This window comes from Adelges cooleyi, unplaced genomic scaffold (genome assembly GCF_023614345.1).
Source record: "Adelges cooleyi isolate 19-005CV unplaced genomic scaffold, UGA_ACOO_1.1 ACOO_flye_CR_arks_rails_tigmint_CR_PRNA_108, whole genome shotgun sequence".
NCBI lineage: Eukaryota > Metazoa > Arthropoda > Insecta > Hemiptera > Adelgidae > Adelges > Adelges cooleyi.
Window position 1 is genome coordinate 12,359,211 of NW_026095761.1, and position 27,323 is coordinate 12,386,533.

At 34.1% G+C, this 27,323-nt stretch overlaps 1 protein-coding gene across 1 annotated transcript; it reads right to left on the reverse strand.

Moving 5' to 3' along the window:
- Positions 1-45: 45 nt before the first annotated feature.
- Positions 46-25,692, reverse strand: LOC126847068 (uncharacterized). The gene is made up of 11 exons (XM_050587093.1): positions 25,516-25,692; positions 9,392-9,470; positions 9,188-9,251; positions 8,880-8,984; positions 7,483-7,961; positions 6,793-6,969; positions 6,564-6,707; positions 6,019-6,282; positions 5,864-5,956; positions 3,454-3,664; positions 46-457 (listed from the first exon to the last, which is right to left on the reverse strand). Exons 2-11 carry the CDS (start codon positions 9,452-9,454, stop codon positions 324-326), a joined length of 1,734 nt encoding a protein of 577 aa, XP_050443050.1. The 5' UTR covers positions 9,455-9,470; positions 25,516-25,692; the 3' UTR covers positions 46-323.
- Between the last annotated feature and the right edge of the window lie 1,631 nt (positions 25,693-27,323).

Consider the following 27,323-nt stretch of genomic DNA (forward strand, 5'->3'; position numbering starts at 1 on the left):
TTATAAATCTTACAGTATTATAAACGGTTCAATATATATATATATATATATATATATATATAAAAGAGTTATATAATATAATATTTTTATGAGTTGGTAATTATTTTTGTATTTACACTTAAAATAAATATGGTATAAAAAAAAAAAATATTGGCATTTTGTCATGTTTGTAATAATGGGGTAGCATATTATTACTAAAATTTGATTATACTATTTTTTTTGAATCCGAACGGCGGTGTTGTTTCGTCCGGATGACAACTCTAACAAGCTCGTGTGGTTTTTGTTGCATAAAACAGTATCGACTTAACTAGAATATTTGTCGTTCAGACCTTGAAGGCTTTTCGCTGTAATCGAATCCACAGTGTCAGACTGATCGCACTCGATAATAAAGTCATTGCTACCATAAACGAATAAGTGAAGTAGAACTTCCTTGACGATAGACACAAAGTCCTGTCTCCTGTAACACGACAAAAAAAACTTATTGCTTTCGTTTAGTATCGACTTCACTTAAAAGTACATAGTTTATTTATACAAATATCATTATTTTGTGTACAATCATCATAATAATTAATCGACATGATAATATAATTTTTTTTTGGGTGGGGGTCAACCTGGAAAAATTGCGATATGCTTATAAAAAACAAATAATAATAAACGATACAATTAACTTTTTCATTCTTTTTCTCTTTTATTTGATGTATTTACTCGTATACTCGATTTTTTTTACTTGTTTGGTTTACTCTTACCGGTTTTATTTACTCGTTTGCTCGATTTGATCACACTATTTATAAACTTGTTTACTCGTTTTATTTACTCACTTGTAAAACCGATTTATTAATGAATTTTTGTACAAGATTTATTTACTCGTTTACAATATTTGTTTGCTCATTTACTCAATTAATTTATTGGATTACGTAATAACTCGATTTATTTTATCGTCTAAAAAATTAATTTACTCGTTTACTCGATTTGTTTACTAAATTGATTTACTCGTTTGCTCGATTTGTACACGCTATTTATATAATATACTCGTTTACTCGTTTTATTTACTCGATTTGGAATCTTTATTTATTTGCTCAATTTTTGTACAAGAATTGTTTTCTCATTTACTCAACTAATTTATTGGATTACGTATTTACTCGATTTGGAAACGTTATTTATTTACTCATTTTGTTTACAAGATTCATTTACTCGTGTACTCAATTTATTAACTAGATTGCTTTAAACGCTTACTTGAGTAAATTAAATCGTCTACACGATGTACCTATTTACTAATTTACTCTATCGATTTGTTAACACTACATTTATTTACTCGAACCAATAAAACTTAGAACAAGTAGTTGATTAACGGTGGTTGATGGTGTGTCAACATTACAGATGCTCGATGCAATTTCTTAAGCCACACTCTAGACAAGAAGAATTTTTTTTTTCATTTTCTGGTCACACCGACATGAGATTATTAAAGTTTGTTTACATTTTTTTAGAGTGCACTATCAGGTTTTATTTAACCTACTATGCTAGAGGCCTCGTTGTCTTTATACTTAGGCGGTGCAGCTATAATACACGCATTGTTTCGAACGGATTTCTCGACTCATAAATTATATCGCGTTGAACGGACGGGAAGATAAAAACATTTTTTTTTCGGCTGGTGAATTACCGCTTGCCATTTGCACGATTCGAGTTATTTATACGAGGAAAAAATCGGTGACGAGGATATTAAAAATGTGTACAGTATGTAGATTAGCTTTTACAGAGGTGTGCACTGTTTCCTTTTCGCGGTATACAGGGTGTTGATAAAAACAACAGCACTTCCTGCGACGCTCTGTATTTGTTTACCATATTTTCCAAGCCACGTACAATGCGCTATTTATACTATTGACTAATTAGCGTGGGATTGATTTAAACCTTCCAGACGGCTGCGATCGAAAGGGGTTTACGTTTTAGTTAATAATAATGTTTAACTCTGTTAACGCAAAGGTTCCGCTCTCGAGTTTCCCGAGCGTAACAATGAATTATTATTACTATCGTCGGAGATTACTAGATATGAGAAACCTGAATACATATATATATATATATGCATATGTATAAGCAGATATAAACTTGAAACCGTGTACTTATTGTAACTTAAGATGTTATTATCGGCGTGTGTATGTGTGTGTGTGCAGTGCTTTTATCGAACATATGGGCAAAGTCGATATAAGCTTTTTTCATCATCGACGTGGATCTCTTCGACGTGTAAAATGATGCACTGCACGTCGGGCCGAGAACCGTGCTTTTGTTAAGTAACAAAACCCCTTTGGAGATAACAATATACGGGTTGTATTTTATAATACTATAAAATTATTAATTATTTGTCTTTTTTGTTTTCAGAACTCTACCAACTTTTGAAACTTAAACGAGGTAACGTATAAGTACCTCAAAAAAAAAAAAATAAAATATTGCAATTGTTTGAAGAGAAAATTAATTTTGTATCCAAAACGAATCACCCTGTATAGCGTAAGGCGGTGGAATGGTTACTACTTAATCTTATATATGTAGATTACTTGCAGTGGAAAAAAAAACTTTTCGACGTTCATAATATTTTACATGATATTCAAATAAAACAGATACCTGGTGGTGAACAAAATATGATGATTTGTTGTGGGGACCAACAAATTTAATATATTTCTCCATCCCCTTAGAAGGGGCGGACTCTTTTTTTTTATGTCGCTTTTTAAGTTGTAGTTTTAGACCCGAAATTATGGCTAATAAAGTCCAAGCTTTCCAAACTATTCGTCTAAGACTCTTAAGTGATGCTCTACAGTCACAAAACATGACAAATCCCATTAAGTTAAATTCTGAGGGTCCGTTACTGAACACCCCCCCCCCCTTTAGGTACCATCCCAATATGTTCCAACATTTAAGTCGCGCAGGCAATCTGGAGTTTTCCAAAAACAGTCCGACTTGGTCGGTAAGTATTATTAAGCTGAGATCTGATGTCAACCAACATGATAAATCACACACACACGACCAGGTGTTAAACTGACCCATTATTGTTATTGTAGCATACAACACTAACGGTTCCAGCGCTTAATTAACAGCCGAAAATACTTAATTTAATTAAGTGATTTCGTTTAATCCGTCAAGTTCACAGTCGATTGACAATGCGATATGTCATTTGTTTTTCCTCTCAAACATGTCTATCAACACGAAGACAGTGTGAAACGTAACACTTATTGTGATTCATCATTGGAGTTTATGAAAATTAATGCGAGGTGAGGAAGTATTGTAATTGAAATCTGTTGATTACATACAATTATGTAGGATAATAATTATTGTTGTATGAATGTGACTCGTGGTCCAATTGTTCAATGTGAAATCGAGAGTCGTTGGATTTGTGTACTTGTGTGCAAAATCGTGTGTGCAATTACAGCGCGTGACAATGTACTGTGACTATAATATGATGGTAATTACCTGAAATGAACCCTTGCAACGGATCCAGGAGGTCCGTGCCGGCGGTCTGGTTGAAACCGTTGTCGGTCAACAGGTCGTCGGGGGAATAAACGTGCACTCGACCCACCAACATCATGGAATCCGCATCTCCACCGGCATTGTCGTACAGCGCATTAATCGTACCGTTGGCCGGCACCACGTCGCGCCTTCTACGGCGACCGGGATCTGTTTTCTAAAACACAATAAAAACAACAAAAATCTAAGACCGACATCTAAGAACAACTTGTGTGTGTGTTTGTGTGTTATGCTCGTGACCCGTGTGACACGAGCGCTGGTGAAAGCCACCCCACGCCCACGGCGGTCGTGAGCACATCACTTGGTCTTGGCTGAACGTTTTGGTGGAAATTAATAAAAAAAAAAACATTTCCGATATGGGATTTGATACTATAACATTATCCATAACGGAACAGGAAGAACAACTCGTTTTGTTTAAACGTTGAAATTTGCACTTATTTTGTACTTAGGGTAAATCTATATGAGTAGCAAGACACTCGTTTTCTATAAATATGTACATCTTCAACCCTTCTACGAAAAAAAAGGGCTTGACTTCAAACGGGAACAAGAGTTCTTAACTCCATAAATATGTGGACATTTTTAAGTGAAAGTGTTAGCGTTTGAATTGATAATATTCATCAAGCGTGTCCGTTTGCTATGACTTTGCAAAGATATTACATTTTCCATTATGAATGTCGTTTGTCTTAGATTTTTCCAAAATTCATTAAAATTCATAATTATGTTAGTACTGACCGATATTAAATGATGATAAACAAGGTGTTCTTATCTACCTATTCAAATACAATGGCGGTAACAGTGTTACTTAATACTATTGTTACTGCGCTACTGTTGTAAAAACCGAACGAATATTAAATCTTTACAGGGTCTTAGCAAACGAACGATTGATGAAAATTAAAACGCTAACATTTTTCTAAAATGTTTTGTCTACATATTTATGAAATTGAAAACATATGTTCACATTTGAAAAACAGAAGTCTATTTTACGTATAAAGGATAAACAAGTTTTTGAGTATTGGAAAAAACAGATAATATGTGTCCGAAAAATATTTTCATAATATTGTTAGTTACAACACATGCGGCATAACAACAACAGACTATTATAGATAAAAAAATTAAACCTATAGTATCCTCCCTAATACTTAAAAATATAATTTTAAGCTCGATTTTTGTATTTCTATTATCTACAGAAGTATCGAAACGTTATTTTTTGAAAGCGATTTTATAATTTTCAGTTATTCTGCGCCTGTGGCCTCCCCACTCAAATATGTAATATATAATTTAAATTATAATGGAGATAATATCATCCAAGAAAGTTTTTCGCCAAGAACTGAAGTACAATTATTTTATTGGATTTTTGAACTTAGAAATTGTCTCAGATATGATAGCACTTGTTTTAGTTTTTTTTTTTAAACATAAAAGAGATCTGATTCCTGCTATAGAAGGTGATACATATTTTACCAGAAGCATAAATGAATTAAAAAAAAATTTTCTATCAAATTGTTTTATACAACCTGATTTTATAATTTCATGCAACTCATTATTTGGTTCTACGAATAATCATATTCAAGAATCTAAAAGTATTTAAAAATAAACAAGATTTTTTTTTAAATCCATACTTCAAACAAATTTTAGTCAAATATTCAATTACACAAACAAACTGTCGCAAACACAATCAGGTTTTCTATACAAATTAGAAATAAATCTAATTTTAGCATGCGTTTTATAACGTTATTCGAACAGTTAAACAATATATTATTAAGAATGAATTTGCGAAAACAAATTTAAATAATTGGAATAATACTGCAGTGCTTTTGATGTTTGACACTAAAGAACGGTTGACATGACTAATGTTTCTTTTTGACGCAAACAATCTACATCTAAATAAATCGTTATGTTTTATGTAAATTTTGGCTCAAACGGTATATTATGCTCAATAGCAGTTATTAATATTGTTACGGGTTGTTATTTGCCGTGTGTTTCCCGGGACCGGGATAATCAACAGCGAACGCTGCTAGACGATAAAGTTTGCATTAATTTCCTACGCGACCATTGTGAAACGACATGCAAATATAATCAAAGACATTGAACAACACGGCTAAACCGTGAAATATAATTAGATTGAACGCGTTCACAACCTTTATGGCGTAAAACCCAAAATGCAATGACTACATTGTACAGGACGATTGATGCATTCGTATATATTTTTCAACGGTGTAACCTCATCCGTTATGCGATAAAACCCTCCCCGTGAACATAAGATTTCTAAATGGTAACGTGTAGTTTAATGAACTATTTTAAAAACGAGGAACTTTTCACCACAAATAATTATTTAAGAGGCGTCTAATAAATGGCGTACTTGATTGGGGTCTGCGCAAGGCTGACAGTTGACTTTGCACAGTTCTACGTTGCATTCGATCAACAGGTCCATGACGTCCGGGAACTTGAAAGCCTGTAGAAAAAAAAAACAAGGGTTATTGCTTGGGTTTCGCGATGAAAAACGGGATCGCTCACTTGGAAATACGCGTAGGCTATTAGCGAACCGGTGGCTGGATTGGTGGTCGTCTGGAAGCTGCCGAATAGCTTGGGTTTGGCCACGCACCCTTGGTTGTCGGTCAGCTGCAGCTGGTTGCCAGACTCAGGGACGTTGTCGCGGGCCACGCACTCTCTTACCAGCACGTTGAAACCCGGATCTCCGTCTACGGTCACGACCAGAGTCATCGTTTCTCCTATTTTCACCAAGCCGTTGGCGACCGGAGCGAACGGACCTTTGCCGGCCTGAGAAAACACAAGATAGCGGCCGTTACGCACACACAATGAGCCAACGGGTTCTCGACATGAATATCATGTTTTTGGGCTGGTGGTCTGTCTGGAAGGTTAGCTTAGGTCAGGGAGAGTTTGGGGGTGTCTGTTATCGCTGATTTATTGAAAAGTAAATTAAAGGTAGGAGCAAACAGAAAACCGTCCAATCACAAGACATATTCATTGATTCAATATCTTTGCTTCAAAGGAAAGGCTAATTTAAATATGTTTAGCGTTATCGTGAAAATATAGTGTACTTGAATGTCGAGTCTAGCCGTGGCAGTGTCCCCGCTAAACGTCACCACTTCCTGGTTGAGCATACCGATGTTCAGGGCTATCGACAGAGCTTTGTTCAAATTGCCTTCCCACAAACATCTTACGGTACGGATCACGTCCCACACCTAAACGTTGAAAGAAACAGCGACCGGTTTAAGTCAATAAAACATGTATGTAGGATAATATTATTGGTCTAAGAGCGTTCGTTACTTCTTGTATTCCCGGTTCGTTCTGCACCACCAAAACGTTCTCCAAGTACGCCTGTTTGCCAGAAGAGAATTCGTCGACAAAGTGCGTTCCGCAAGAGTTCAACATCACTTTGAACGTGTACTTCGTTTGTGCCGAGTTGGCGTTCACGTACCTGCATTCCGGATTGTTGTAAAAGCCCTAAAAAAAAAAATACAATTATATAGTACCCATAAGTGGATTCTTACAGAAACAATAATTTGTTGCCTCGGGTCCGACAATACCGTGTGTAATATTCCTAAAAAAAATCAAAAACTATGACTCGACACAAGTTATGACTATTACATCACGTGTTTCCATCTGGGCCTAAGGAACACTTTGATTTTAAAGTAAACAGACGAGCGGTGCTGTATACAAGAACGGCGACCGATTTCATGTGGGATTCCCGCCGTCAACAGAGGTACCCTAGCCATAGTTTACCATCCACCCGCCCATAAACTATGGCGAGGGTACCTCAGTTGGCGGCGGGAATCCCGCATAAAATCTGTTGCCGTTCTTGTGTATAGCACCGTTTATCTGTATATTATTCAATGTTTGTATGAACATAATTTTTACTAAGGAAACTAATTCTGAATCTTCTTCTTCCTCTCCTTTGCTTTCGTCTCAAGGGTAAACCTCCAATGCTAATATCAATATAATATTTTAACATCATACTTTTGAATAGATCACGCCGTCGTAGGGTCTGTTGAACTCCACGTCGATGGTCATCATGTCCTTTGTGCACTGGACGTTCATGTCGTGGATGTGAGGCGGATGAACGACGTCGTTCAGATTCGATTGCAACGAGTCGGCATTGGCTTCAAACGGCGGGTTGGTCACTAGGAATTCCGACGGTTCGTTCGTGAAGGTTGTTGTGGTTTGTTGCGAGAAAACAGCCGGCGCTTGCAAGTCCGAAGCAGTGTCTACGATGACCGGTGGTGCAGTGCCTTCGGGCGGTGCATCGGTCGCTACGGATTGGAAGAACTGACCGACCGCCTCGGTGGACGGGGTAGGTTCGGTAACAGCAGTCGTTTGCTGGCCTATAGGGAATTCCGGCTGTGGCGGCGGTTGAGGAGGCAGATAGCCTCGGAAATCCTGCAAAGGTTGAGGTGCCACGAAAGGCCGGGGTCGTTGTGGCTCCGGGTTTTGACGAGCTACAACAATACAGGGTGAGATTCATTAAGGACAGATTACCCATTTCCTGTTAAAATAACTGCAAATTCGTAGCTTTCATATTTTTCGGACACAATTCCAATGCTCATCATCGGTGAGTCATCAACTTAACATAATAGAATCCCTGCCAGAGATTAACAACATTTGTGATTTATTAAACTGGGAACAGGGTTAATCAGTAACCATCATGGTAGAATGGTGTAATCCTTAGTCAGCAATGTAATACCGTGGAATGGTTACAAATTAACAAAGTATTACACTAACACTATCAAATAGGTGTGGCAATAGAGGTTAGACGACTTAAAAAAGAAACCGCAATTGAATTATAAAATGTTACTAAATTTAACTCTATCAGGCTATTCCGTGTAATGATTTCATCAATAAAACGACATATTTTATTTGATTATCAATTGATTCTTTGTTTGAAATGTATTATTTTAATAGTTTCTCGGTTAATGATATATTGATTGATTTTATACCTACTTCACCTTTTACCAAATTAAATATTATGCAATATATTTGTGTTTATATTTGTTTTAAGTATGGACTTTCCCGTTTAACACAACCAAGTCGGGTCGATCGTAGATCATTATTCTTTAACGATTTTTGTTTTCTAAACTAATGTCAACATTTTATCATAATATATTGATTTATAGCATGTTGTATGCACTACAATAGGACCGTCCGGGTATGGTAAAATGAACTGCAAGTAGAATGTCGACATTACATTGTACGATTGTGTAGGATGGAAGAACAATCGTTGTGAACTTAGGTAGATCGTTAGTTCGGCTGTGACTGATGTGTAATGTTAATGATTACAGGCCCGCAGTAACCCGACCTTAGGGTCACTATATGATAATAATATACTATTTCCTTTGCCAGCGAACTGGCGAGCTTACCCTGTCTTTGGTTTTGCTGGTATCTGGACTGCAGCCACATGAGTATGTGGTCGACCGTTTGATCCATCGAGTTGGGTGCTATCTGGGAAACTTTAGTGTGGAGTTCTATAAAAAAAAAGAAACGTAAGAAAACGTGAGATAATAATTTTTTTTTACTTTAGGTTTGTATACATTTTTGTAAATTATTATGAAAACGTATTTTCAAAGAGAAAACGAGTGTGTCTGACGTTAAATCGATCACACCTAATGAATGGTTTCAAAAGTCTTGTATTATCTTCTGGGACATGAAGACCCCCCTCGTGTCTTACCTCTAGCTTTGCGTATGTCTTCGGACTTGACGAACAGCGCCCGGTCGTGTTGCGCTCCCGGCACCTGCAAAAGTAAACAATAAGCGATCGAATTTTGTTATTTTTTTACTTTTATTTGAAAGACAGATGGACATGGCCGGAACAAAAAAGGTAGGTACATCAGGTTTAGAAGTAGACAGAGAGAGAGAGAGAGAGACATCTTACCGCGCTGAACGGTTGAACGACGACGGCGATTAACAAGCTCGCCACCAACAAATGACGGGTCATCGTGCTCGTGATCGATCTGTGTAACAACAAAAAAGGAAGAACAATAATAAATTAATCGTACTCGTGTGCTCGAGCACGCTTATGTCTATATGTGTCTGTGTGTATACTTAGAGAAATTTCCGAACAATAGGTCGATCGCTGGAGGCCTAACATTCGCGTAACTCGCCTTTTTTTTAATTTATTTTTTATTCAAACACTATGATAGATTGTTCGTCGTAACACCTTTAGCCCCGGTGCTATATTGTTTCCGATTGCCATAGCATAATATTATGCACATATCGTTGTATACTATGCACGACAATCTCACAATTAACATACCTACACGGTATGCAAAGATAGACGAACGCCGGTTATGTAAAATATTTAACGTGCATAGGATCATTAAGATATTCAGAGGGTGATCCGTTAAGGGGTTAATGTATATCCATTAAATAGATTTCCAAAGTGGCGTTAAGCTAATAAATTATGTCTACAAAATGTTGCTGAGTACTTAAAATTCACGCGAGATCCACCTATATTATGTTGATGAAAAAAATGTAATATCTCTCATTTGATGAATCGCCCTGTACAAAATATATTTATTCGAAAAACGCGATGACGGCGATGATGGTAATAATACAGCAATAACGTCGGTTGTATAATAAATAGAGGTAACCATAATAATATAGTAACATGTGTACAGGAAGGAAACAAATTATTGTAAGACTCAAAACGAAAGAGAACGCGATAAGACGTCGCATCCGATGAATAATAATTATAGTGATTATTTATTAGAAAAAAAAACGAAAATAATATGTTAACCGTTTTCCAAAATGTTTGATTTTATTTTGCACAGTGCACGAAGAGAACGTCTAAGTAGTACACTAATTTATAGTACACTCCATGTGGTCTGTAGGCGTTAACAACGTCGATTAAAACCGTTAATTCGTGAGTTACCAAACGGAAACATTATCAGGAAATGGCGTTTTGTTTGCACAGTTCTTATATAGACACAATATTAAATGGAGAAGCGTTTCACCGATTTCTCAAACGTCTGTGGTCGCCAAAAAGGAAATAATCATACTTGCCCATCAAAATAAAATTTGATTTCCTACACAGTTGTCAAGTAGGTACATTATGACACACAATTCAGCGAGGACTAAATACAGGATGATTCATTACGGATTAAGGCCACTCGTTTCCATGATGTAAAACAATTGCAATTTTGTAGTTTCTCTTTATGGAGACACTTTAGTTTGCGTTTTGTTTTTTACAATGTTAGACGATACTCAAACTTTTATATTTTTTTAAATTCTCCAGAGCTCTGTCAACTTGTCAAACTCAAATGGTGCCGTATAATTATATTTAATGGACTTTTTTTTAATTATGAAAAATTTTCTGATAAAGTTGACTCATCCAGTTTTGGATATTTATGTTTAAACACTTTGATAACTTGATAACTATCCGATACTGGTTATCGACCAGTCAATGTTTTCAGCAAATTATTGTTAATTTCAAAAGGCAATGAAGTGTATGTGTTATCATTTAAGTTTCAAAAGTTCATTTGGCTCTGTTAATTACTTAAAAATGATTGATACTTTATAATAACATAAACAAACGTTTGTTCATGGAGATCAAATACAAAATTACAATAACAAGACTATGTAGACTAGTTAACCGTTTTAAAACACTATTAGTAAGAACTAACGCTAATATTGTCATTAAAAAGTACTAATTATTTAAGTAAAACAATTTTTAATTATACCATTTTAATGTTTTATTTTGTCAAAACCGGACTAATTGTTATAAGCTATTGTATTGTGTGGGCACATTGTCGACCATCAGAGAGCGCAAAATGTAATGAAATTGCTGACATATTATTAAAATGTCAAGCCTCGCGGTGCAATAAAATAATATTTAGAATAGCTTTGGGTAAACGCTTCTCGTTAACGTCACGTGGAAACATACCGGATAGAGTTGCGGCGAAAATTACATTGCTTTAGTGATCGCTGCCAGTTTCGGTTGACAGTGCAGAATAGGCACGCCAAGCATTATTCTTGTATGCTTAATTTGTTTGCTCAAAATATTATGTAGGTATATTGTGTAATGATATTTGAACGACTAAGATTCACAAACGGGAAATTCCAGCAAATTAGCCGACTTTCGTTTAATTGAATTACCGGCACACTTGATTTTTTAACCGCACTTTCCTCTAAAGTGGTATATTCACTTTGAATAAGGATAATAATTTTGCTTTTTTTATTTAATCCGTTTACCGGGAACTTCCGCCGAAACCGGGCTATGTCAATATGGTATCAGCGGATTTTTTATTGTTTTTTTTTAAACTTTCCTGCCACAATATTATGTTTATTCGTTTACCTCGACCGGCGGACAGACCCAAATATCCCGGGCAGATTAACAACAGCTATCCGACGGACCTTTTTGTATACAGAGTGATGGGATAAGGATGAGACACTACGAGGGCTTAGGACCGAAAAAGTTGTGTGAATATGTAATTTTTTGGTAGAGCTAATTTAAGTGCATTCGAATATACTTTTTTAGCCTATCTTTAATATTAATAAAGAACTTGGCAAATTAAATAATATTGATAAAACCAAACTTGGAATTAAATCGTTCTAGGAAGAGAACTTTTTCTTCATTAGTAATACCGACCTAACCTACAAAATAATGTAATATGTTGATCCTAGTCCTCATAAAAGACACTGAAATCTTTTATTCAATAACACCTCCTAATTTTATTTTTATTTTTTAATACACATAGAACTTTTTGCTTCTGATAAAATAGTTTTTGACTTAATTAGAACCTTTTTGTCAAAAAGAGGAAATCGATTATTTAAAGTTCTATCGATAATGTTATTTTAAAGTTTTATAGAACTTTTTTGCACTGCATAACTTCTTTGATTCTTAAGGTATGAACTTTCTTACTAGATAGAATAAAGCGCTTTACAATTCATAGCCTAAAGAGCGAAAAAAGTGAATTTATTAAGAACTCACATAGAACCTTTTCGATCCAAGCCCGCAACTATTTCACTGTTAAAACTTTGTAGATTTTTTTTTGAAGACATCTAAAGTGTGGTTTTACAATATTAAACAAATATTCAAATTTATAGATTATCTCATCACCTTTTCCATGCTGGTGGCATCTTTAGAATATTTCCCTGTAGTAAAAAACTACCTATCCACACTGGTGTGGAATAGACGGAGGAGTGAGTCTAGAAACAAGAAGGTATAACATACTGTTGAACTTTTTAAGCAGAGTAGCTGTCGAATGAAAAAAGACAAGATATGTATGTGTTTCTTAGGAAAACGATATTGTATTCGATGTAATAAAAAATATGAGTTAAGAGCTTCCGCTATTTACTTGACGGCAGCACATTGTCGTTATAAACGGTTTCTATACTGAACCTTGTTCTTTGAGTCAGTCGAGCGTGAAGAGGGAAAATATGAATGGAAACACTAAAGCAATGTACACGGGCGTGCTGGCGGGTCGCTATCGGAGAGAACAGGTTACATTATAAAATAATATTCTATAAATACATAGTAGTACAGGTAAAAAAACCTCTCTATTTTGCAGCGTTTTTACTAGGGTGATCTAAATTTCAACTTTTTCCTATTTTTTTTTTTTTTGTATCTGATACACTGTCAATTTTTTTATCATCTTAAAAAACGTGAGTATGTCAACTTAAACTGAATTAAACGATGAAAGAACGTGTCGCAAAGCCTTCGTACACTCTTCGTTTGCTTTTTTAAGAAAATTAAAAATATTGATAAAAATTTTTTTTGATATGCTGAAATCTAAATAAAAACTTGGACATATTATTCGCTGATTTCGTGGTTTAAACAATAAATAATGTGGTAAGATTAAATTCGAAAAACAAACCCTAGTGAGAATTTAGATTAACATATCAAGTTTTTAAAAGAAATATTTTACATCTGTGATAAAAATATCACATTTTTATATAAAATTAAGTTGGTATAATTGTACTTAAGAGGTATCTCGCTAAAAATATATACAATACATCTACAATCTCCTTGAGAATCATGTGTTATCGACTCTCTTTGATTTTAATTTTAAATTATGGTGGGAAATTGAATTTACCATCGGGGGGTGCACCTTCCATGCAGCCAAGTAATGAAAACGTTCATACAATAGAATAATAATTTATAATTAAAAAATAAAAGGTTTCTATGCCGTTTTTATTATTGTATTATATAATTTTTATGTTTTATGAAATATATTTTTTACATGATAAAAAAGTGAACTTAATTGCACGAAAGGTCATCAGTGATCCAATTGGCATGGACCAAATTTTTGGCAGGATTTTATAAACATTTGCAACAAAACAAAAATTCTGTTTTTCCTGAAATCCTGGTAAAATTTTACATTAAAACGATTTTGTTTTATGGAAAAAAATCCACAATTTCACGCATTTAATGGTCGAAGGGAGAAATTGCAACGAGTGAAATGCATATGTAAAACATCACGGGACATGCTGGATGCTGTATTGTGTAATGTGAATGTAATTTTTTTTATCACAAGTAAAAAATCTTTAAATCATAAGACGGTAGACGTTCCCGAGCTGTGTGCGATACGATCCGCCGCCTTCGGTCGTGATTGTTGTTCATTCATTAAATTAATTTTTGTTTGCAATCGTTTTGTGTGTGTGTGTGTGTATTTCATATTATCTCTTTGGGGAAATATCCGTGCTAATCTCACTGTATATTCCGGATAAATGCCCAAAGCCTGCCCAGGTCGCCTCGGTTAATTCGACAAACGTGCACAACGTCACCCGACCTACACTCGTCCTCGACCGAAAACCGTAAATAACACTGTTGGTACATCGTTAAAAGTTTACGTGCACTTGATTTTTTACGGTCAACGGGCATACGATAAATGAATTTTTTACCCGCATTTTATTTTACTTGGATTTTTTTGATCATAATAGGCGTAATGGAATGGCCGAGATAGACCACTTCGACCGTCCCACCCACAGAGTTGTGCATCGTTCGAACAAAACGTTATCCAAAATATAATCATCCAGGCACACGTTATTCGCGTAAAAGTCATTTGAGTTATTTCAAAAATATTTATATGAGATTGAAACAAAATTAATAACATAAAAAGTATACATAAAATATCCTCTTTGTCTCATATGTAGCTCTGTAGAACTCTGTACATAGGACACTCTGTATGTTATTAATTAATTTCCACTGGCGAGTTGAACACTCAGTAAATTGGAATCTTAGCGACTGATATACTATTTTAACCAAACGTTTTTAATTGGTATTTCGAATTAAATTTGGTGCATATAATATCCCCCTCCAAAAACAAATACGGAAGCGTGGAAAGATGTCGGTTATTCAAGTGAAAACATTATTTTGACCGCATGCGAGTCGAGAATATAATACCTCCTCACTCTACACAAGCTATATAAAACGCATTGAATATTTTTTTGACAGTTAATTAAAACCGATCGAGTGAGTGTGCACATCTTTGATGAACGAACGCTCAGTCCAGAGACAGAATAGGCCAAGTCCGGTGGTTTATCGAGACTTTATGCCAAAACGATTCACAAAACCGTGTAACGCATAAAACAGTAAACGTGAAAATGTACTTGTGTGAAAAGTATCGTTTTAACTACATTTGCACCTCTGGAAAGAAGTAAATATTATTATTATGTCAGTCGATTGTTTAATCTTTTCCCGGTTCAACGTTAACGGAACAATGGTCGATAGCGGATGTAATGAAATATAATAATATGCAAATTATCACGTAAGAGTCTCAAGTCAAGTTGTAATGATATGCATTTTAATATGCTGAAAACGAGTGAACGAATAATAATGTATAACTCGGTTATTTTTGCGGTTGAGCAGTTGGCGTGTAAACGTTAAAGGTTTTGGAATTACAAAGTATATCTGAAAGAAAAAAATGCTATCATTTACAATGTCATGGAAAAGTTTCAGTAATCAGAAGACAGATCAAGAAGCCAACGGTCGAGCTACTACGTCTCAGCACTCCACAATGATTAATTCCACTACAACAACAGAAGCCATCAGCAATAAAAAAAAACAATATAGCCGAATCAAGGCACAGCGATTGGAATAACATACCCTTCACGAACAAACTCAGAGCTGTCAGGCTCAACGACTTCCGAAAATAGAAGCATCACCGCAATAGGTATCAAAAGGAAAGAGGAAATAATAATATGACACGCCCATGCAACCCACTCATACCTCATTGCCAAGAAAACCAAATCTACACGTGATACACGCAGAGTAAACCTATTAATTAAACATTTATCATGATTGACTATCCGAAATTGTCCTACGCAGAAGAATCCTACCACACTTGATTGTTCCAAGAGATCATAATATAATATGTGCAAATTACTTCACATAGCAAACCTGATACATAAAATCTAAGACTTGAGTAGACTATTTGTAATAGTTTTAAAGAGTGATCAGACAACAATGACCTGTGTTGAAGCCTTAATTATGATATAAAATAAAAGAAGAAATACGAATACTCGAACGGAAGTTAATTTAAAATATTTTTGCCGGTCAGTGGTGGAAAAAAAAAGGAAAACTTGGTAAACAGATAAAAGATTTCGAAAGTGTTCCGTTTAAACGCAGTTTGCGAGGAATTATGTCATTTCTTATTTCTTCTAAAACAAACATAATAATATAATATAGGCGTTATAGTTTTAACGGCTAACTTAATATAAAAATAATTGGCGGGCGTACCCAAATAACATATTTTATGCACGAGGAGGTGTCCGCATTCGAAGCGTTGTGCAACTGGCAACAAATTACTTTTTCGGCGCAATCCGTCTGACCAGCAATTAGGATTTTAAAAGAATAAGTGTTCTGATGACCAGAAAATCAAGAAAAATTATATTATTCCGCAATGGTAATGTATGGAAGACTTTCGCCCGTCGCATAATGCCTAATCTTTGGAAATGATTTCATAAAAACTCGCCATTAATCACTTAACATAATAATTTGTAGTTTTCCTTTTTGATGGAGTTTTGCATATAATATTATGTTATTTCACATTATTATAAAATTACTAAATATTTACATTTTTTTTTTAATATTTCCCAGGGCTCTACTTCAACTTGAATGGGGTAACGTATAAGTTTAATTATTAACAAAACCTAGTTTTGGATAATTACTTTTAAAGTTTAAAATAAAATAATATCCAAAACTGTTTATCGAACAGTCGACTTTTATAAATGATTATTATCGCTATTGTCTTATCATTGAACAACATGAAAGTAGTAAACATGGATGAAAGTGATAAAAACAAATTGCTTTCCATGAAAATGTCTATTTTCGTCTTTGGTTATTTCCCATTTCTTAGAATTAAGTCCTATGCAATGTTATAATCGAATTTCCAACATCAAATGTTCATTTCCTTATAATTCATTGCCGTTGTTACCACTAAAGAAACCTACAACATATCTCCCTTAGCAATCTAGAAATATTTATGTATAATAATTCTATTTTCAGACTTTAACCCCTAAAACTACACCTAAAATAGTGAAATAAAGAAAAAGTTGTCATCCCTTTTGGGAGAAACAGTTTGTTTGATGTGTTCTGCTTGAGTTGTCAACTTATATTGTCAATACTATCTCCAACGAATATTCCATGCAAATTTGGAGCTATTTATACTATTTTTAAAAATGTTGACTTAAAGCTAAAGCGTTTACATTTTAATTAATGTGTAATACACACTAGCAGTGACATTTTTACACGGCAATTGCTATATTTTGTGCTCTGGTGTAAATCATTTTATACTTTGAATTGATGTATGCTTATGAATTATGTATCCTTTGCTGGTCTGTCTATGATGTGTTTTATTTCCGAGTTAGACCCGTATAACAATGCCGGAGCTTCGGTGTTCTCAAACGGTATTACCTATATTATTACTATGGTAGCTACCACGATCGTCCATTCATTACACAAAGCTGTCGGGGTAGGATATACTATTTATAATTTTTTTTTTCTAATGGTTACCTACTCCAGTGCACGACCTTGTATTATTTTTCGGCGTGATATATGATTTATTAGACACACGAGGCGTTTGGGAATCGATTAAAAGCAACCTCGACGACCGCTTACTAGAAAGTGAAGTGTAGCATAATATCATTTTTTTTTCCTACACGCACATCATTATTAGATTAACACGCTATAATAATTTCCCGTGTGGCCTATATGGACATCGGACAGGCGAGTAGGTACATGTATGACGCTGATGATAATAAGTGTATTAAAATATAATATTATGACGATCACAAAACAAATACCTAGTAGGTACACGACTTTTTCAACTTCAAAGCGATGCCAAAGTTAGGTCAGATTAGGTTAATTGTGTTTTTTTTTTTTTGTTGTGCCTGAACTCATAATATCTCTTAAGTCGCTGAACCGATATATGTACATAATAAATAAAGTCTATACATCAGAAATCATAGCTAAACGGTACTTATAGTATAAGAATAAGATTGGTAATAGGAAAAGAAAAATAACAAATGTTATATAAATAAATTTGCATTACATAAGGTGTGGCCGGCTGATTGCAAAATATTCATAAGGAAATATGGTAAATAATTATTAGAATTTCAAGAAATATAAAAATGATCTTTGTTTCAAATATTGCGATTATTTACATTAAATTAAACGAGACTGAGACCCCTCTCTTAGGTTCATAAATTATATGCACTAAATGTGCACTTTTATGTTTATGACTTTTATAGCGATATTACAATATGTATTTGTTGTTTTACTATGTAAACTTTAACTCTATGCTATTTGTGTTTGAAGTGAATTTGCTTTCTAGCTCCCCCCCCCTACCCTCCTTTTCATTTTTAGATAAACCGCTAAATGTATTTTAATAAAAAACAAATTGAATATTTTCTCGAACAGACTTTCAACGATATTAAAAAATTCGTATCGAAGCGCGTTTATTCGAAAGCGATTTTATCACTTTCGGTTATTGTTTGTTTTTTTCCTAACTCGTTATATCACCAAATAACAGCAAATATCATCTCCGTACGTATTTGTGTCGGGTGTTTTTTTTTATAGTGTTTTCGACTTCTAATTTGACTGCGCAATTCACTTAGGCCGGCAGGTGGAGGCGCCGCGGTCGAACAGACGGATCGTGGGAGACGCGGTATGTATAATATTATAATATTATCATTATGATACGAGTAGGTACACGGTAACCGCACTTAATTACATGATTACCGGGTTTATTGTTATTGTTATTTCGCTGTGTGTGTGTTTTTTTTCCAAAGTACCTAAGTATATGCAAGTGTACCGGGAGTATTTATATACATATTTATGTGTTATGTAGGTATGATGTTTAGGATTTTTCGCACTGGTCCGCAAGAGATGTACTGTGCCCGTGGAAGAAGAACAATGACGGTAATCAGACGTGTAATATAACGAGTTATTATTTAATCGCATCTTCCCATTGTCTGCACCGTTACACAACGGTGGCGGATGAATGAGACGTGACGAAACGCCTTATCCCCCTCGGTTTAACGTTTTCCAAATACAAGTATACAATATAATTATCGGCGTATAATATACAAATGCCCGGGAAAACACCGACAAAAGTGCCAGGAAGTTGCCACTGAATTCCTAAGACAGCCCGACACCACCTCAGACCGCGCTGGGAATTTAGAAAGAACGTCCAATTATATTGGGATCAATACATATTGACTATGACCCATTCATTGTCTATAATTTAAAATTATTATAATTTTCATGATTTTATAGCTGTTAGTTGTTAGTCGGTTCAGATTTTTGAAAATATAAAAACTAACTGAAAATATGCCATCTGTTAATAAGGTCTGATTTACACTTTTCACAACTTCTCAGGAGACACAAAAAACTGTTTTACTCTTGATTGTTTTGTGTTTAACCTAACTGTAAAACATGAAACTCATATTAGATCAAAAATAGGAATGGTGTACTTGTTTGTTAATGTCAACAATATATTATAGAGTAATAACGGTAAAACTAAAAAATATTGTACTATAAATTCCTGGTCACACTGAAGGAAAAAATAAGTGGCAACCAACATTTTGTAGTTGACCTTACTGAATCAATACCTAGTAAATGTTTACAATAATTAATAAAGTGTACAAGTAGAGTTTACAGCGCTATAAAAAATAATATTTATCCCCAAAAAACATATGTCTATGAACTAAGATTCTTGGTGTATTTTTTTTTTGTTGTTTACTTAACCGTAAAACGACATAAAAAAAATCACCGAGCAGTTATAATATAACTCTTCTAACGAAAAATATAATTTATTTTGTTCAACCCGTGCCCGGGGTCATTGAATCCAATTACGGTGTAGGGTGAAGGATATCACATAAAATACAGTTCCAAACGAGTTTATGCAAAACGTAGACACACCACAATGTGTAATATATGAAAATTACTATTACATGTACCACAGCGGTATTAAAGGGCATTTGGAGGTAGTTACACACCGTTGATGAAATTATTAAATTTGTATAGCGTTTGAAATTTAATCTTGGATAGCCGATAGCGAACCCGTATTAAATATTGAGCAGCCGTAATCCATCAACCATAGCCCGGCAGAAGAAAATATAGGCGAGAGGTGTCTACACCTCGGGCACAGCATTTGAACGAGTCGGCAAACCAGAAGGGACGATAAATATTAATAAAATAACAGCAGGAAGAAAACATGGAGATATAATATTTCCATTCAAATCGACTTGTAAAAAAAATATGAACGGGTCGAGGAAGAAACTAAAGACAGTTTTTAAAAATATATTTAAGTTAAATACTCATCTAAAAAATAAACATTAGGCATTTGATTAAAAAAAAAATTTGTTCTATACCAATATTGATCATAGTACTTACATTAATTAAACGTGAAATAAGCTTAGCACCTTCATGTAACATATTGTTAAAATGAACGTTAGTCTTGCTGAATACACCACTAAACAGGATACGCCTGTTGATGTACAGGATAATGCATATGTACAGTACAACATAAACAATTACTATATTAATCAACGGAATACAATGATAATGTTTATTTAATAAAAGGTACTTAAATTTATTTGGTTTGTTATGTCATTTGACGTTATTATATTATAATATTTGTTCCTTTTTTTTTTCTTATTACATTTTTTTTTACAGAGCGTTATGTCAATTCTAGATATCTTATCTAGATAACTTTGTACTTATCTTTTCCCAACACTTCTGGTGTCTGCAACAGTTATACACACAAAACATAAAATTCTACAGTCATACTATCAATAACACATCTAGAGCGGTTACTACTGTGTTCGACATTGATGGAACGGCAGTGATTATTGTTTTCGTACCTAACCTAACCCAACGTGGCTTTTATAATGTCACAATGTCAGTATCGAATGTAATAATAATATCATTATACAACGTCGGCGTGGCATGGCCATACACAAAATGTGATCGGTTAAGGTTGTGTGGAAAGTAATAATAATACACACGATTCGGCGTTAGGCGGGTGAGAATATTCTTTTCGGTTAAAACGAATGCCTGTTTTGTAAACTAGCTTGCGCACGGATTAATTAAAAAATCACCTAGATGAGTAAAGTAATAATAATAATAACAATTACCATCATTGGAACGTATCGCATTGCGCAAAACCCATTTTTCCACACGGTTCGGATGGACCTTATTAATTATTAATTCATTACCGTGGGACCATAGCAAGTCGGTTCGAATCGCCCATCTTGTTTGCTGCTATACCTGTACAAATATATAATAGGTCTAGGTTTTCGAAATCCAAGAGTTTTACCCTAAAACTAATATACTATGTATTTTGTTCGCGTGAAAAACGAGTAATATCGTTAAAACTAACCTAAGTCCTAAATATGTTTTCAAAATGACAAACTACAAGGTTGCAATAATTATTTTTCACAAAAACCGAGTACTCCGTCCTTAATGAATTGCACCGTGTATACTTGTTAGACATAATGTAACATATATTATTATATTATGTATCTTCCGGTGCCGAATGTCTATGGCGCCGTTGTGGCAAGTGGAGGAAAAAGTGAAAATGCGCTTAAGCCACTTGACCCGGCCGCCGAAAAAGGTCAGCCGTTCCGTGAAAGCGTCTCTCACGGATCATCACGATCCCGGTCGGGGCCAATTATCCCGGTATGGCGACGTAACGTGATTTTTAGATTTTTTTTTTGTCGTTGAAGTTTAAAAAAAAAAAACAGTGTTTTTCAAATTTGCCATCTACAGTCTGTCTTTAATACAGCGTCGACAGGAATATATTTTCAACGGTGATCCGACGATCGGTTGTCATTATTAGATATTATATTATCATGTGCGAGACGGACGATTCGGCCGACCTCCGGCCGAAAACGGTTGTTTGCCCAGGACAAACAAGGGGACTGCAGTGGCTCTCGTGTCGAGGCCTCCACAAGGTTTTTTATTTGTATCTTTTCGGTCCACTCGAATTATTTTTTTTTTTTTTCAAACACTCGGTCGTGTAGCGTAGCATTTTTACTTTCCATGAAATAGGCACACAAAATGAGTTAAGTGGTTAAAACTCATTGCCGTCGTTACAATGTATTGTATACAAACAGCCGTTGTGCAAGCCATGCTGTACACAAGAACGGTCATCGATCTTGAGCGGGATTCCCGCCTTCTACTGAGGTACCTCAGCCATAGTGTACTACAAACTGTCTTCAAAAAATTAAATCATCAGGCTTGTCGGCTAATTCCAATTGAGCGTACCAATTGCAAATACATTTTTGCGTTATCTAAGTTTCCTAACTTTCCCGTAGTAACTGATCATAAACAAGAACCTATCCGTGCCTCAACAGCTACTATGTAGGGCGGTCAGGTCGTGATGGTACCGCCGGAAGTTCGGTCCACGGTCGTGAGTTAACGACAGGCTAATGTTTTATACAGCCACTTTTATTTATTTATTTTTTATTTTAAAAACTTAAGCCCCGAGTTGTTATTCCGTGCTGTGACAAAAGGTCGTCTTTCACCGTGATCGTAAACATGTTACGTTGTTTAATGTTTACGCTCGATATTCTTGCCAAAGGTCGAGTGGAAAACGCACACGTGTACTTACAGCCGGATTACTTTGTCTCATGTCAAAATCTTTTTTTTTTCAACTACTGTGTGTTAAAGTTATATCAATAGTGTACCTACAGTTTCACACAATATTATAAAACTAGTCTACTTGCAATTTACATTTTTTTCAAATTTTAGTTGTTCAAAAGATGAGTTAACAATAAAGTGTGATTTCGTTTAACGTAAGACACTCATCATCTCAGAAGTTAATTAACATTTTGTAGTTTTTCTTTTAAAAAAAATGTTTGTTTAGGTGAATTTATAATGTAAAATTACTAAATACCACTGTAATGGTATTGCATGTATTCAATTAAATAAAGAATAAATTGCTGAGTATTTAGACCGGTCGATAACCAGTTTTGAATGATTACATTAAAAGTTGAACAAATTTAGGATGGAAGTTGCACCCTACCTCCCGTCCTAAATTAAAAACTTCAATACCATTATACATTGTTTCTCCATAACTGGTTATCAACCAATTTTTAGTTAATTATAATTAATTAAAAAAAGGTTACCAACGTGAATATACAAAAATGTAATCATTATTTGTCTAATGTTTTAAATAATACTAACTGGAATATCTTCTGAAAAGAAAAAGAAAAAAAAAATTGTAATCATTTTCAGAGATAATGAGTAAAATTCTAAATCTTTTAAATCTATTAAAAATCTATAGTAAAACAACAAAATTAAAAAAAAAAGGTTATTATTAAAAGTTGATATTGGAAAATTAATTTGACTTTGCTTTTTTTACTCTCATCTAATAGTAATATTAAAGTTATGTAAAGTAATGAATTGTACCGGTTTTGATTTTTGGCTAACATTTTTACTTGACGAAACGTGCACACATTTATAATTTTGATTATATTATAATATATTGTGAAAGTTTTAACGGTTTTTATTTTTAATTTGACGCCAAATTAAGTATGTACGATTAAATGCCATAATCTATCCAAGACGAACGATATTATGAGTTTTTAGAAAATGATCACACTATTTTTTCAGACGCCGAATCAGCGAGGGTACTGTGGTAATATCTTTTTATCGCATAATTTCGTGTATTTTCTTTACATAATAATGCGATTAAAATGTATACTTGTATACACTTAACCCGGCAAAGCCCTCTGGACGAGACGAGTGGGACTCGCAAACTATTACACGGTGTATTTGATTATTACAACACCGGCGGTGTTGTGCATATTTCCGTGAAGATGTCTTGGAGTAAATTACACGTTGTTGGTTTTATTTTTTTGGCGGTTGACTACTCCCGTGTGAATTACACGTTGTAATATGAATATATTAACCGCAAGTAGGTAAACGCCAACGTCGCAAGTAGAGCGGACAAACGGCTTGTAACTTGTTATAATAATAAAAAAAAATGTTTTTTTTATGGTATACAAAACTTTAAAGCAAACGCACTATATCAGATAAAGTTCTGAAACTCATCACTAAAAAGAAAAGTACACACACATTTGACTTTTTTCAAACTCAAATCATACCAATTTTTCATACTTTAATAGTTATTAGTATAAGCCTAAATTTGATACATTTTTCAACGATCCAACCCTCGTGTGTTGAAACCTTATAGACTTAAGATCTTTAAACGGTAACGTAGTATACATTATCTTAACCTGTTAAATTAGAAAAAATAATTGTTGAAAATGTTTACTCTGGACGATAACTCCATATAACTGATTACTTTTAAAATTATTGATGAAGTTCAGAATAATTTAGGACTGGAAAACGGAGTGTGGTAGTTTAAATACCTTTAAAATAAAGACTGAAAACTATGGTTTCGAACAGTCAAGATTTTCGGTAAATTATTTATTTATAACCAAATATAAACGTTACCATTGAAGTTTCAAAAGTAAATGTTTGGTAATTTTATAAACTGTGTACAAGTCACGTTAGCTAAGACTGAACGTCAACCAAAACAGCTAAGGTTTGTATACTTGGGCGGTCAGGGAGTGTTCGAACAGAAGTAGTGTGTATAATATAATATTTTTGTCCGGACGTTATTGATTTATATAATAATAGTAAAATATAATAATATATGTGATGGGAAATCGGGTTTGGACTTTTGAATTCATGTTGTAGGCATTGTTTATGTATCGAATCGTGACGGAGCTTATAAATCGAACGCTCCGGGGGGCGGTTTTGGAAGGTACAAAGCAAACTCTTGAAATTAATTCCTGCTAACAATAAACGATTTTCCGGAAAAACCTTTATACCTCGGTGCCCCGAGTGCTCTGCTCTGGCTGTGTAATAAATAGACCGACGGAAGGAAACGAATAAAAATCTCGTAGTGTGCGTTTTTAGTACACCGACAGTATAATATTATATTATATGTGTTATAGCCCAAAGTGGACGGATCGCCTTCGGAATAGAAAAGTCGCTGTGTGGGATCTAATAAAATAAGTATATAAAAACAAAATCGTTATTCCGTTTCAAATTACAAACAAATCAAATCTAGTCAAAACAAATACGAGTATAATAATTCTGCGAATAACAGCCACAAAAGCTGCGACGTGCGAGTGCAGAAAGTATTCTTTTCGGAGCAGAGTAAATGTTTATCTTATGAATTACCGTTTTGTACCCACTATAGGTATAAGACGTCACGTTTACTTTTTAAATATTTCACGGCGGGATGCAAATACAAATATCAAAACAATAAGTAAAATACCATGTTTGTTCTGTGAATCTCATTCGGTATGTAAAATTTACAGACACTGTATTTTTTGATACAAGAACACCTTTAATAAATTTGAAGAAAACTGTATTATGCTTTCTCATTTTTAAATATTTTCATCGCTTATTAGATGTGTGTAATACGCTTGGAACGATTTGTTACGAGCCTAATGGAGTGTATAATAATGTTTATAATATTATTTAATTTCGGTTTAAACTTTGAGCTTGCACCGTTAACGTAAAACACTTACCAAAATTATATCCACAGACTGGAAAAAAATTAAAGCTTCTCGCCGTTACCGATGTGGGCAAAGAAAATAAGTTAAAAAATATATATTGATAAAAGTATTAAACGACGCACACTGAAATAAACAAACAACTAAGCCAAAAAGAATTAACTAAAAACCGAATGTGATAGTTAGCATTCACGTTCACAATTGCCTGGGTGCTATTCCCAGGCGTCTGTTATATATTGGCCATCTCTTAAAATGTAAGTGTGTGGTGGAGTGGTCTGAAGTCGACGCGAAGACTTTCATTTTCTACACGGTTTCCATAAAAACTATGATAGAAAAAAAAAAATCGAAATTTAGTCAAGAAATATTCATATTAGACCTTTGTACACGTCTTATTTTTTATCAATTTTATCAATTAATATTTTTATGGTATGCAAATCGTTATAAGCCAATCATATCGTTATAGTAGTGTTTTCAAAATCCATCAACCGAAAAATATATAAATGTATTATGCGGTTTTTTCCATCGAGGAATGATTGGGCTAGTTAATTATAAACAATATTAAGTTCAGCTCAGTTAAATTATACACACAAACTTTACACTAGATAAAATAATTTGTAATATATACATATATAATGTAGCAATAATACTGTTAATTGTTTTTCAGTCAGTAGCTAGATTAAGGGGGAGTGGTAACTTTAGAAACTTCAATGGTAACACATAGATTTAGTTAGTTTTTTAAATTAAGACTAATTGGACACTAATAATCAGTTTTGTATAATTACTAAGTGTGGTAAAGTAATGCGAGCATATAAAATGAACCACGTTGCACCCTTTTTCCAGTCTGAAATTTTAAGCCTTATAAACTTATAAAGCAATGATCCAAAATTGATTATCGCCCAGTCAAAATTTCCAGCAATTTATTCTTAATTTTAAAAGGTTATTAAATATATAGAAAATGTGAAAAAAAATGTAAATATTCAGTAATTTTATAATATTTTAAAACAACATAAAAATATATAAATTGTTTTCAAAAAGAAAATAATACAAAATTGCAAATTTCCCGAGAAAATGAATGTTGTAAAAAAAAAAACAGGACTGTTAGACTGGGTGACTTTACTTGCGCGAATTTTAGATATTAGATAACGAGTAAAAAGTCAATGATAATTTTATTCGTTAAAAATAAATTCATTGAAAAATTATACAAGACGGGACTCGTTGAAGGCACGTGGGGGGGGGGGAGAGATTGTGACCACATCTTGAAAGGCATTAAGACACGTAATTGCCTTTCCGGGTACGTTGACTAAACACAATTAAACCGTGCGTGTTTCGCCCGGAGTAACGGAGATAAAACATTTAAATCTACAAAAAAATATAATAATAAAAAAACTTGTAGCTGTACACGTCTAGCCAATAAACTAGCAGATTCCATAGGGAAGACCCATGTTGTTGTTATCCAAAGGATTGCGGTATCTGATAAAATGTTCTTACTGAAAATTTAAAAAGCAAAAAATGAACATTTTAGTTAGATATAATTTCAATTTTTCACACCAACAAAATAAATGACACGTTTATATCAAAGGACGGGCACGTGCAAAGACATTTTTTTTCTCATCGTTTGTAAGCAATTCGTTTTGCTTTTACCCATCCAAATTTTTTCTTGGATACAATTAACCAAACAAATTGTTCACTGAAATAGTCTGATACAAAAAAAAAAATAATAATAATAACCCTCATTACTGTATTATCAAGTTCACCAGAGTCTAAGGTCCAAATTAAAGCTATGCAAAAAATTACCTGTACATAAATCAGCGGTTTGGCATCCT

Coding starts and splice junctions, on each gene's coding strand:
- LOC126847068 (XM_050587093.1), bottom strand. CDS start 9,454: ATGACCCGTCATTTGTTGGTGGCGAGCTTGTTAATCGCCGTCGTCGTT. Junction 9,252..9,391: donor TCGTTCAACCGTTCAGCGCG/GTAAGATGTCTC, acceptor TTACTTTTGCAG/GTGCCGGGAGCGCAACACGA. Junction 6,708..6,792: donor ACGAACCGGGAATACAAGAA/GTAACGAACGCT, acceptor TTCAACGTTTAG/GTGTGGGACGTGATCCGTAC.